Raw genomic sequence first — 12,889 nt, forward strand, 5'->3', positions numbered from 1 at the left:
TTTACTTGATTGGTTGAATGGTTTTGGTTGGCTTATTACTTTATACCATTCATTTCATTGTCAAATGTCAAGCTTTGATTATAGAGGATTTGACATATATATTTCGTCTGTGTACACCATCAACCAACGTTTAATTGCCTACACAAGTGGCCAAGCACATAAGAACGCAAGTTTAATTAAATGTGAGGCGAGGCTGAGCACATGACACAAGTGGCTTAGTTCTTCCATGCATATTGCAGAACTTAGAAGGCATTCAACTAGAAAGAAAGACTGGTATCAGTCAACACTACTAGACCATCACATGCATATATTATGAGATATATTAGTTTGTGTATTAGTATTTAAATGCCTGTGTTTTGAGGTCAAACGAGCTTGCATTCCCATTCGATCTCCCCTTTATCTAAAAAAGACGACTTGATCGCATATTTAATTACTAGTTCTACAATATGATTTTACCTTTTCTGCACGACCTTTTGAACCTCCAACGTCAAGTCATGAGTTGATATCACATACACTAATATAATATTATACATTACTGCAATAAATATTAGTGTTCTTGCACCTTTTGCAATAATCTCTCTTCAATCAAGCAATCTCTTGGTTCTTCTCCACCACTCTCACCTCCTTAGCAGATCTAAGAATGACCGCCTGCAGTAACCATTATATTATATTGATGCTAACAGACAACAAACATTTACTGGGAGCTAATAATATATCACTGTATATAATTAATTACCTGCTGCTTAGTGATCTCCACCGAGAAGCCATCAACAATGGCCAAAGAGGACTTCTTCCTATAGGAGTTCGGAGGGAGAAGCTTTGCCAGTAACTGGTCATGCTTGTTGCTCAAATAGGTGTCAAGCTCCTCCATTCCCTCCTTTGATCTACAATAATGCATGGCAGAAAGCAGCTGAGATGTATGTGTCGGATAAAAACTAAATCAGCGAAGAGAGTCGAAGCTTCTTATCTACCGATCGTGACGAAGGCGCTCATAGTGTTCGTCGAAGTTCATGAACACGAAGTAAAGCTCGTTGTTGTTCTGATCTCCCATTGTTATGCATGCATTACCTTTCTGCTCAGGCTGCTGCTTGCTTTGCGCTGCATTGCATTGCGCGGTATATTTATATTGAAATGGTATTTTGATTTTTGTTGGACGTATAACAGTGTTATGGCATTTTCTAAGGGTAATCAATCAGAGGTTTGGCCGTATATAACCTTAAGAAAAGAGTTTTCAGTTTTGGAGTGGAAAGGGCCCAGATGAGTTTGGGGGATGTGAATATTTGGCATGACGACTTGCATGGATGGAACTGGGTCCCAATGGAATCAGATCAGATGGGTCACATGCATGCATAGGGATGATGGGAGGAAAGAAAGAAGAAAGGAGGGGGGCTGGATTGGGGGGCCTGCCTTTGTTTTCCTTTTGAGATCGAGCACACAAATTGATGCATTCATAGTTTAGTGTCCGGATTTGCAGTCGGTTCCTCATGCATCTGCCCGTGCTGGACTGTCGATATCTTCTGTAATCTTGTTTCTGCACCAGTTTCTGCTATCACTTACATGATACGCTGTTCTATAACATAAAGATGTTCTCTGTTCTTTTTTCTCCCATTGTAGACGAATGAACCTGCAAAGGTAAGCTCTGCTCTATCTTTGCTGTCGAATTAATTTTGTTTTCTGAGTAAATTTCATGCCATTGAAAAGTATTGCAAACTATCTAATCCAACAGTCAATAAGTTTCTCAACCTAAATAAGGTCTAAAATCCGGCCTGTGAGAGTATGATAGATTTTGTTTTCAGTAATTAAATACTGAATTTGGAGAGGGAGTGAATATTACACACGGCCATGCAGTCTCGAGAGCACGGAGAAGAGGGAAAGGGGACAATCATAAGCTCCATAATTGGTTCAACCGCAAGGCGAAGCCAAATGGAGGCTCCACCACCTGATAATACTGCCAAAAGAACATCATTTTCCTTGTGAATCGAAGATTGTGGAGGTGGAAACTGGGAAATTGTAAAAGCATTAGAAAGTTGCAGACCGTGCCTTGTGAATAGGAGGAATACGCATCGTCTTGTACCTGCCTCCGACAGGACTAAACTTTTGGAAGGCTGGCCATGTTATTGCGGACTGTGATCACTAGTTTGAGTTGTATGAAAAATGTTACAGTCTATCTTACTTGGGCCATGGATGGGCTTAGACTGGATGGCAGCCCTGCAACTCGTGGGCCAAGTCGGTCCTGATTGAGTTCTGCTTATCCAATGGTCAAAAAATACTCATTTATCTTGATCTGCGGTTAAAAAAATATCCCGATGAGGCCATTTAGGTCAATTAACTATAAAATTAATAAAATATTAATCTTCTCTTTTTCCAAGCACGGTTTGGATATGACAATTTGCTCCCTGTGCATTTGTGCAATGCAATAGAGGCATACTGATTACAAACATGAATTATATCGTCGATAGATGGTTTTGTGAAGAAGTTCTACCAAATACCAATTGCTACCTCTTTTGTCATCTTTCATGTCTCAAAATTTTCATTTCATCTTTAATTTGATATGGCACCATTCATCATTTCTTATTTATTTTTGAATAATCCTCTTCGTGCTCATATACCGTTACGTTGAGCATAAACTATGGAGATTAAAAAAATATTTTGAACAATGAAAATCACGTTTAAAATATCATTAAAATAGTAATTATTTTAAAATACAAGTAGTAATTTTTATTTATTGTTTTTTGAGATATTTTAGAGATATAAATTTTTATTTTTTATTTTTATTTTTAATTAGTACAATAAAATAAATTAAATATGCTCCACCGATCCACACATCTAAATAATAATAAAAAGGAAACATGACTACCCTGACCATCTCCGGACCATAATACACGACAAGGTGCTCAAGTTATTTTTTTAAATATTTATGGTTTAAATCCCAACTAAGATATATTGTAGGATATTTTTAAAAATTTAGGACATTGGATGCTGAACGGAAAGTAACTCACACTTTCGAATTTACATGGTGGTGGATATCTGTGGGGCCGGATCGTCCACCTATAAATTAATTGAACCGAAAATTCAAATACCTTGATTATCAAAAAAAAATCATAACCTATGGAACTAGTCATTCATGTGACAAAAGATGATGCACTCATCCTAAAACGCCCCTCCGCGTTCATCTCAAGATATTTGAAATGGAACGATGTTTTTTTGGATAAGAGGGATTTTATTTTCTAGGGAATTATTCCCCTAGAATTCAACCCCTACTTTCATATGGTAATCTAGCACCAGAGTACCAACTCGGATATGGGACATAGACTAGTCATTCACTACAGTAGAGGTGAAGTTGTCACTCAGTGGCTCCTCTAAGATGAATCCACACACTCTGGAAGAGGTAAATCATAGGGGCATTTGCCTCAACACTAGCCCTTTGCATGGCAGATATCAGCCACTTGACGGGATATTTTCGCATCCGCTGGGAATCAACTCCAACACCTATTGCAACAAACACTCATATAGGCACTTGTGGTAATCCGTGGAGGCAGGAACTAGTCATTCATTTGAGAAAAAGTGAAACAGTCATCTTAGCATATCCTTTAATACAACCTCACACTTTATGAATGAGGTAAATCACAAGGAATATTTACTTCAGTGCAACCACCCATTGCATCGACATCTGGAGGTCAGTCATTTGTTATTACTAAAGATGAGTATATTCTATAGAAATTAAGAAAAAGAAAAAATTAGTCATTATTGAATTCAAAATTCATAGTCAGAAATACATAATATAAATTCTTATATAATTAAGTTAAGAAACCTTAAACCTTAAACCTTAAATAGAAAAAGGAAAAAAAAACCAAATTGCCCTAAAAGTTATAAAATATATATAATCTAACATTCCTCCTCAAACTCACGATACTACAGCTAGAAGCATTGAGAGTTTGTCATAAAAGAAACAAAAACATGAAGTGGAATGTGCCTTGGTAAATATATTAGCAATCTATAGATTTGAAGGAATAAAAGGTAATGTGATGGTGTTAATATGAAGATGATGACAAGTAATGTGATAATCAATTTTAATATGTTTTGTTCGCTCATGAAAAACTGAATTACGTGTAATTTGAATCACTTTGATTATTACAATATAACGACATAGGTTAATGAAGAGAAATACCATATCCGCAAGCAACCAACAGAACCAAACTATCTCACAAGTAATTGAGGTCATGGCACGATACTCAACTTCTGTAAAAGATATAGAAATAATATTTTATTCTTACTCTTTCAATAAATGAGGGAATCATTAAGAAAAACGTAGAAGCAGTGGTAGATTTGCAATCCGTATAATCACCAACTCAATCAGCATCAGAGTATGCACATAGCTCTAGAGATAAAGTAGAAGGAAATAAAAGGCTTTGAAATTGAGTGCCCCGAAGATACCTGAGAATACGAAGAATAGCAGCCTAATGAACCGTAGTTGGTGCAGCGACGAATTGACTAACCGCATGAACAACATACGCAATATATGGACGAGTCATAGCGAGATAAATCAAGCTTCCAACAATAGTTTCGTACAAACTAAGATCCGCTAAAGGTGAGTCATCAAATGGAGAATATCGAGTATTAATCTCAATAAGAGTATCAACGACTCTATTATCTATAAGACAAACACGCTCAAACAGATCGGATATATACTTTGATTGTGATAAAAGATAACCTTTTGAGGAATAAACAACCTCAATGCTCAAAAAGTAGTGTAGTGTACTCATGTTTTTCATATCAAAACAACGAGTCGACTCAGACTTCAAGGAAGCAATTCCATCATAATTATTACCAGTAATAATAATGCCATCAACATATAATAATAAAATAATACGACCTACACTCGTACATCTGACATACAATGCTGAATCATGATTGGATGAAAACCAAGAGAAGTAATCACTATAAAAAACTTCTCAAACCAAGCACGAGGTGCTTATTTGAAACTATAAAGCGCTTTACGAAGCCTACAAAATTCACCAGGTTTAAAAATACATTCTTTACATCCATTTGAGATATTTTCCATCGATAACAGAAGCAACAACAATTAGAGTATGAACAGTCGTCATTTTTACAACGAGAGCAAATGTTTCATCATAATCCATGTCATACTCTTGAGCATAACCTTTAGCAACAAGATAAATTTTGCATCGCTTGATAAATCCATCAGATTTAGTTTTAATCTTATATACCCAACAGGAACCAATAGTATTTTTCCTAGTGGCAACGGTACCAAATCTCAAATATGAGTTTGATGCAAAACAGTTAGTTACTCAGTCATAGCACTCTGTCCAAGTGAGTTACAAATAACTTCTCTATAGGATACAGGCTTAGAAAGATAATGAACAGATGTAACAAATGAAGCAAAAGAGCGAGAATAACTAGAGTGAGCAAAATCTAGTAGTTTAAAAGACTTACGAACATGAGTGGATTAGCGACGATGGGGAGAAGGATCATCCGCAACCTCAGGAGATGATTGGATAGTGGTAGAAGGAGGAGCACGTGGAGCAGATATTTTGGGAACCAAAGTGTCAGATTCAGTTGAGCTACTAGTAGGAGTTGTGGGTGAAGCTTCCTCGGTGTTGGTATTGAAAGGATCAATGTAAAGCATATTTGACTTTGTCATATTATGTGAACTAGCCGGAATAGAAAAAAATGAAATATGCTCAAGAAAGACAACATGATGAGAGACATATAATTTTTAACTAATGGGATCAAAGCAACGATATCATTTTTGACTAACATCATAATCCAGAAAGACACAAAAAGTAAACCGAGAAGCTAACTTATTACCCTCTATATGCGGACGAAGGATTAAACAAGTACAACAAAAAATATGCAAAGATAAATAGACAGGAGCACGCCTTTTCCAAAAGGTGATAAAACTGAATTGTATAAGGTTGGAATTTTATTAATCACGTGAGCAGCAATAAGGATGACCCCCCCTCCCCAAATCACAACGAAAATACTTTATGATACTACAATGTTGAGCTTTCAAAAGAGCTCTAAAGTTGTTAAAAATTATAAGATAATCAGACCTGTGTTTCATAAGATAAATCCAAGAGTAACGAGTGCAATCATCAATAAACAAAACATAATACCTTGACTTTTTGTAGGAATAGGAGAGGGTCCTAATGCATCATAATGGATAAGATTAAATGGAGCAAAAAAATAAGAAAGAATTTTATAAAATAGTTAAGGTGGAAAATTTTGCCTGTTTATAACTACCACAATAAAAAATATCAGAACTTTTTAAAGGTCATAATACTCCTGTAAAAACTAAAAACTACAAGCGAGATGCTGAAACAAACCTAAGTGAGAGTGCCACAAATAAAAATCAGAAGATGAATGACTCAGATGAAAAAATGACAAATCCACAATCGAAGTTATAACTTCTAGTACTTTCAGTTGATCTAAAACATAGAGTCCTCCTTGTCTATGACCTATCTCAATCAGACTCTGAGATTGTGGGTCCTGAACATAACAATGGAATAAAGAAAAAGAAATTAGGTATCCAGACTCACATAATTGACTAACATAAATAATATTTAAAGTAACACTCGGAGTATAATAAATATTAGTACGAGATAAATAAGATATAACATTTTAACCAACACCTTTTAATGACATAGGAGTATCATCAGCAGTCATAGTAGATATAGATGGATTGAGAGAAGAAACAAAAGATGATAAAGTAGATGACATATGATGGGAGGCACCAGAGTCTAAAATCCATAAGGATGAAGATATACATGAAATACTAGGTGATGACAAACCTATATAAGAGGAAGTTGATATGGCAGAGGGGTGTGAAGTAAGAAACTATTAAAACTATTATCAAACTGTAAGGATACACATCTGTACGATCCGCAAAAACTGATGTCAAGACAACTTGTAGTCACACGAAGAATCCGAGGTAGAAAAGAATGCCAGCGTAGAAATCAGTAGCACAGGGCATTGGTGCCGAAATCAACAAAAAAGGACGTCGGTGTTGAAAATCGACAGCACAAGGCGTCGACACCGAAATCAGCAGAAAAGAGCGTTAGCACCGAAATAGGCAGAAAAAGAGCGTCAACGTCGAAATCGACAGCACAGAGCTTCAAACAACAACGGTAGAAGACAACAGCGACAACAAGACGCAATAATAAAGGGTGGTAAAAAAAATTAGATCAGAGAATGAGAACCACTCTATACCATGTAGAAATTAAGAAAAGAAAAGAAAAAAGTTAATCATCTAAAATTTATAGTAAAAAATATAGAATATAAATTCTTATATAATTAAATTAAAAATCTTAAATTATAAATAAAAAAAATTAACTTATCCTAAAAATGATAAAGAAATATATATAATCTAATCCATTCAACGACACAAATAGATATAAATCTTCTTGTCGACATGCATCAACAGTGAAAAAAGATTTGTTTTGTTTTTGTTTTGGAAATAACAACGTTCATGAAAAGAATTGCTACAGGAAATAATCGGCACAGTCGGACACCCAACTGATGCTTCAGGTTGGGCTCAGACCATAAAAAACACATTACTACTGCGAATGCCCTGAAATATCAGTTACTAAGATCCAAAATCATCGTGCATACAGAAATACAGAAACTTTTGGAAGAAAATAATCATAAGAGAAGGCATGAAATAACTGCTATCCACGATCCCCGCAAGAGTGTGTATATGCATACATAGATAGATGATAGAACTTTCTGTTCAGTAAACAAACTTTACAATGAAAATATCATCACAATTATCACATTGGTCACAATACTAATCGTCCACAATTGAATGGGATGTTGCCGCAATAATTTGATGAGAATCCTGTCATGCTTTGCAGCAATTCAATCCCAACAACTGAGTAGTAAAATGCTCGCTGAAAGTGGAGCTGCCAATGAGATTTACTCGTCCATTACGAGTTTTATCATCAGATCATTCCAAACATCGATCGCTCCAGGCAAGCACCAATGCAGACAGTCATACTGAACTTTCACAGTCTTTCCGTGCTCAAATGGATGGAATGCCCTGTAAGGACCTGGGTGAGCATCAGGCCTGAGCACTGCCAGTTGAAAAGTGTCCAAGAGTTTCAAGCGCGCCCCGCTCCATGTTTCTTCAGCTGCCACTGCCTTAGCGAACGCATTCAACTCTATTGTTCTCATGAAGTTGTCGACATCTCTGCCACCAGATTCTACTGCCTTGTACGGTTCAGTCCTGTTACATAACCCACCACTAAACCACTCACCGTGTTCAAAGTGTTGTGGTGTCCATGTCCTGTATATAACAATTGGTTTGTGCTCGGAAGTTTTGATGAAACTGTAGATAGCATTAAGGACTCTGTTATAAGCATACTCGAGACTAATTTCTGATAAATTTAGCTTAGGGCAATAGTGGCAGCCGACTACTTTGTTGTTCTCCACGTAAATTGCAGATTTTAGGAACCACTGCCCGCCGGAGATGACGACATAGTCAAAGCTGTTATACAGACTTGTCCACTTGTGATCGAGAGTATCAATATGGAGTCTACTTTCAGACTTCGATACGCCTTCATCGTTCTCAAAAATTTCTGCTTTGATAAGGAACGGGCTCCAGATGAGTGAGATATTGAAGTTGTGAGAGTGGAAGTGCCATCTTCTTGATTTGTATTGTTCATCATGGTCGACCTCGACAGGTTCTTCAACCTGAGGAAATGAAGAGTGGCTATGAAACCAGCTTGTAGTGCTAAGCTGATTATCGGTCTAAAAACTTGATGAATATATGATGTTCACCTTTGAAAGAAGACAAATCAATGACTGCACTTGGTTGCGAAGAATCGAATCGCCGACTAGTGCCCAATTTTTGTTCTTCATAGTATCCAAAAACCTCTTTGCATCAAATGGAGAGACATCACAATCATTTGGTTTCCATCTCCAAAATAGGTACTCTGTGTCAGGGCGCCCATTCTTCATACAGTTTTGAGGAGGCTCTATAAAACGGCAGCTTTCATTGGTGTATGTAGGGCCTGAAGGATTTGGGATCCATTGCCCGGTAAAAAGATCACACCTATCTGCACTATATGGAATGCCCCAATTAAAATCATTGCAAATGCCAAGTTATGAAAAATGAAATAAAAGAACCGAAATGTTGTTATCAATCAACAGCGTATTGACTAACTGCACCATCTGACATAATCAACAAGTGATTTTCTTTATCTTATTTGTTCCCTTCCGTGCATATATGAAATTAGATCTCTATAAATAAATACCTTGTTTAGAAACAACGTGCTCTTCGTTGATGGTTGAGCTGGAGTTTGTAGATGATGCTCCTATGAATGAGGGAGGGCCATTGTTAGTTGATGTCGAGATTAAGGCAACTGAATTTACATGAAGTATATAGTTATACGAAACAAAGATGCAGGTCCATGACATAGCAGCCGGCTACTTCATCATTTCTTAAGGTTCTCGTCTGTATGAAGAATATCCACAGTAGTGGAACCTACCAGTCTCCTTCAGCAAATCATGCTGTCGAAAACCCTAGATCTAACTACAAACACAATCGACTAGTATCAGTTTCGCGTAGCAAATTTCTCAGAGTCTGAAACCCACTCACATAATTCAAAGAGAGGAGAACAAATTCAGGAGTAGCTGAGGAAGAAACAACAAGAAAAGATAAGGTTTCTCCGTTTTAAACTATGGATCTTAACACTGCGATGTAAATTTCAGTTTAGGGTTCAAGAAACCTCGGAGATCGTTTCATTGACCTTAATCAAAAAGTAAGCACTGCAAATATTTGATGGGTTCATTGGCATTAATGCCCGCTCCCAGGAACCAAACGCCGATAGAAAACAGATCTTTGGAATGTGGTTGGAAAAGGAAAAAAAAAGGTTCCTCACTTCCATTAATATCGTCTCCAAGGCCGAGGACATCGGCCACCATGGATTCCGCCGGCGCTTCTCGCGCAGCCATGTCGGCGGGGGACACCGGCACGGGACGGAACTCATCGAAGAGGGAGAAGAGAAGGCGGAAGGAGAGGACGACGAAGATTGCGAGGAAGAGCAGCTTGACGACGACGTGATTGCTCTTGCGCTGGAGCGCCTGCCACGGCTCCCAGTCCATCGTCATTCCTTCCTTCACGGAGATCAAGAAACGAGCAGCAGCAAGGAGCGGCGTCTACTGCGATGCGAACTAGAAAAGCGTCGTCACAGCTAGCGAAACGAAAAGGAACAAATAGCGAAGTAATACGGAAACAGCAGCAGCAGCGAGAGAACAGAGCCGATGGTCATAGAAAAAAGGTGTCATTTTTATTCTAGTTCTTCTTTAACTAATAACGGCGCCAAATGGTTGAAATCTAGTAGTAGAACATATATATACACAACAAAGTAGAAGAAGAACACGAAACAAAACCAAGGCGCAGGACTTAATAGTCATCGTCAGGTCAACGTACTAGATCTACTGTATTATAGACTTTTTTTCTTGAACCAAAGATTATACCGTCGAATATGAAAACTCTTATTGATGATCGATGGTGTAAGGAATAAGTTTTTTGGTTATATAATTTTAAGTATTTCCCTTTCGCACTTTTTTATTTATGTTGGAATTAACCGGAGTCGAGATTCGAGATCTACAAGCCGGAACCACAACCATGGGATGAGATGTAAGATATTGTCGGAATGTCGGCTGGTGCTAATTTTTTAGTCTTTTAAAACAAATTCAAGTATTTAATTTTTACTATCCAATTAATTTTAAAGGTAATCGGTATTAAAATTACGGTAAAGTAGAGAAAAATCCCCAATAACAATTTGAATTTTGCATGCAATCCTCACTCATAAAAATTTTTGTTTCCACTCCCTGCATGCAAAGTTTTATTTACTTTAACTCCCTCATGCAAATATTGTGACCTAATTGCCCCTCAAATTTTTAGGTACAAAAGGTCCAAAAATGAGTATATTTTCTATCCAATTGAGTATCATTTAAATAAAATCTAGTATATTCGAGTATATTTTCTATTAAAATTACCCTTTATATTTTTTAGGTATAAATAGTCTAAAATGAGTATAATTTCTATTAAATTCATCATTTTAAACTAGAATCAAGTATATTTTCTATTTAATTGATTATGATTTTTTTCTTATTTAATATAATTCATCCTAAATTCAGTATCATTTGAAAAAAATCTAGTATATTTTTTATCCAATTGAGTATCATTTAAAGAAAATTTAGTATATTTTTCATCCAATTGAGTACTATTTAAAGAAAATCTAGTATATTTTCCATCCAATTGAGGTGGAAAAAGAATCGTACTCAATTTGAATATACTAGATTCTAATTTTTAATGTACTGAATTTAAGAGAATTTATACTCATTTTTAGATTTTTTATACTTAAAATATCAGGGGCAATTAGGTAAGTATATTAGACTAGGGAGTGAAAACAAAGAATTTTGCCAATAGGGAGTGCATGCAAAGTTGTGTTTGCTAATGGGGACTGCATGCAAATTTTTCCTTAAAATTATCTATCCATCATTATGATAAATTGATAAGTGATCCCGTTAAAAAGCTAAATAGATAGGAATGTTAACTGAAGAGGACATGGATTAGAAAATCAGATTTGGGCATTAAAAAAAAAATAGAGAGAGCAAATAGAAATGTTAAAGAATCAGGAAGAGATCCCTATGATGTTTAAATCAGATCAATAGTCTTGATAAAAGAGGGAGAAAAAGATGAACAATAGAATAGTAGTGTGAATGTGTGCGTGCACATATCTGACCAATAGAGAGGATTTATTTTTATATCGTCTCTCATAACATTCGTAATAATGAGATATAAGAGAATTGTCAGGTGCTAGAATATGTCAGGTAACGATAGATGTACAATAGTTTTCCCCTAGGCAGAGGAATGTTTCATTGCATGTATATGTCATAGTAATGAAATATTCTATGGCAACTACATTGTGATTTTCTGATAATGTTATCTCATAGAAAGAGTCAGATCGGTTGGGAGTCGACCGACTTTAGGTTGGGAGTCATGCCCATGTGAGGTGGGGAGCCAAGCCCTTGAGATCAGATTGACTCTGGGACCGATTGTGTTTATACTAGAAGCCTTATCCATGAGAAGTGGGGAGTGGAACCTTGGAGGTCCAACTAGCTTTGGGATTGATCAGATTTATGCTAGGAGCCTTTCCTAAGAGAAGTGGGGAGCGGAGCCCCGGAGATATGACCGACACTAAAGTCGATCGGCTTTATGCTGGAAATCTTGCCCATGAGAAGTGGGGAGCAGAGCCCCGGAGGTCCGACTGGCTCTTGGGCCAATCGACCTTATGCTAAGAGTCATAGTCACAAGAAGTGGGGAGATGAGCCTTGGAGATCCGATCGGCTCTGGGCCAATTGAGTTTATGTTAGGAGCCTTGTCTATGAGAAGTGGGGAACAGAACCTCGGAGATCCGACTAGCTCTGGTCGATCGAGTTTATGTTTGGAGTTATACCCATGAGAAGTGGGGAGCAGAGCTTTGGAGATCCGACTAGCTTGGGTCCGATCGAGTTTATACTCGGAGTCATACCCATGAGAAGTGGGGAGTCGAGCCCCCGAGGTCCTTCGAGCCCCGAAAGTCCAACTGACTCTGAGATCGATTTAATGCTGGGAGAAATGCTCATGAGAAGTCGGGAGGTGAGCCCCGAATGTTCAACCAACTTTGGAGCCGATTGAATTTATATTGGGAGTCATATACCCATGAGAAGTGGGGAACTAAGCTCCATATGTCCAACCAGTTCTTAGGCCTATCAGGTTAATGCGGGGAGTCATGCCTATGAGATATGGAGAGCGGAGATCTGACCGGCTCTGGGTCGATTGGATCTATGCTAAAAGTTATGCCCATGAGAAGTGAGG

The 12,889-nt window shown here is 37.3% G+C and overlaps 2 protein-coding genes across 2 annotated transcripts; both read right to left on the reverse strand.

Moving 5' to 3' along the window:
- Positions 1 to 215: 215 nt before the first annotated feature.
- LOC122017744 lies at positions 216 to 1,120 on the reverse strand. Its single transcript, XM_042575426.1, has 3 exons — positions 972 to 1,120; positions 737 to 884; positions 216 to 648 (listed from the first exon to the last, which is right to left on the reverse strand). Exons 1-3 carry the CDS (start codon positions 1,049 to 1,051, stop codon positions 586 to 588), a joined length of 291 nt encoding a protein of 96 aa, XP_042431360.1. The 5' UTR covers positions 1,052 to 1,120; the 3' UTR covers positions 216 to 585.
- A 6,614-nt stretch (positions 1,121 to 7,734) lies between these two features.
- LOC122014251 (protein trichome birefringence-like 23) lies at positions 7,735 to 10,335 on the reverse strand. Its single transcript, XM_042570423.1, has 4 exons — positions 9,903 to 10,335; positions 9,276 to 9,335; positions 8,800 to 9,077; positions 7,735 to 8,712 (listed from the first exon to the last, which is right to left on the reverse strand). The coding sequence occupies exons 1-4, from the start codon at positions 10,129 to 10,131 to the stop codon at positions 7,936 to 7,938; spliced, it is 1,344 nt and encodes a 447-aa protein (XP_042426357.1). The 5' UTR covers positions 10,132 to 10,335; the 3' UTR covers positions 7,735 to 7,935.
- Between the last annotated feature and the right edge of the window lie 2,554 nt (positions 10,336 to 12,889).

Source organism: Zingiber officinale, chromosome 8B (genome assembly GCF_018446385.1).
Source record: "Zingiber officinale cultivar Zhangliang chromosome 8B, Zo_v1.1, whole genome shotgun sequence".
Lineage (NCBI taxonomy): Eukaryota > Viridiplantae > Streptophyta > Magnoliopsida > Zingiberales > Zingiberaceae > Zingiber > Zingiber officinale.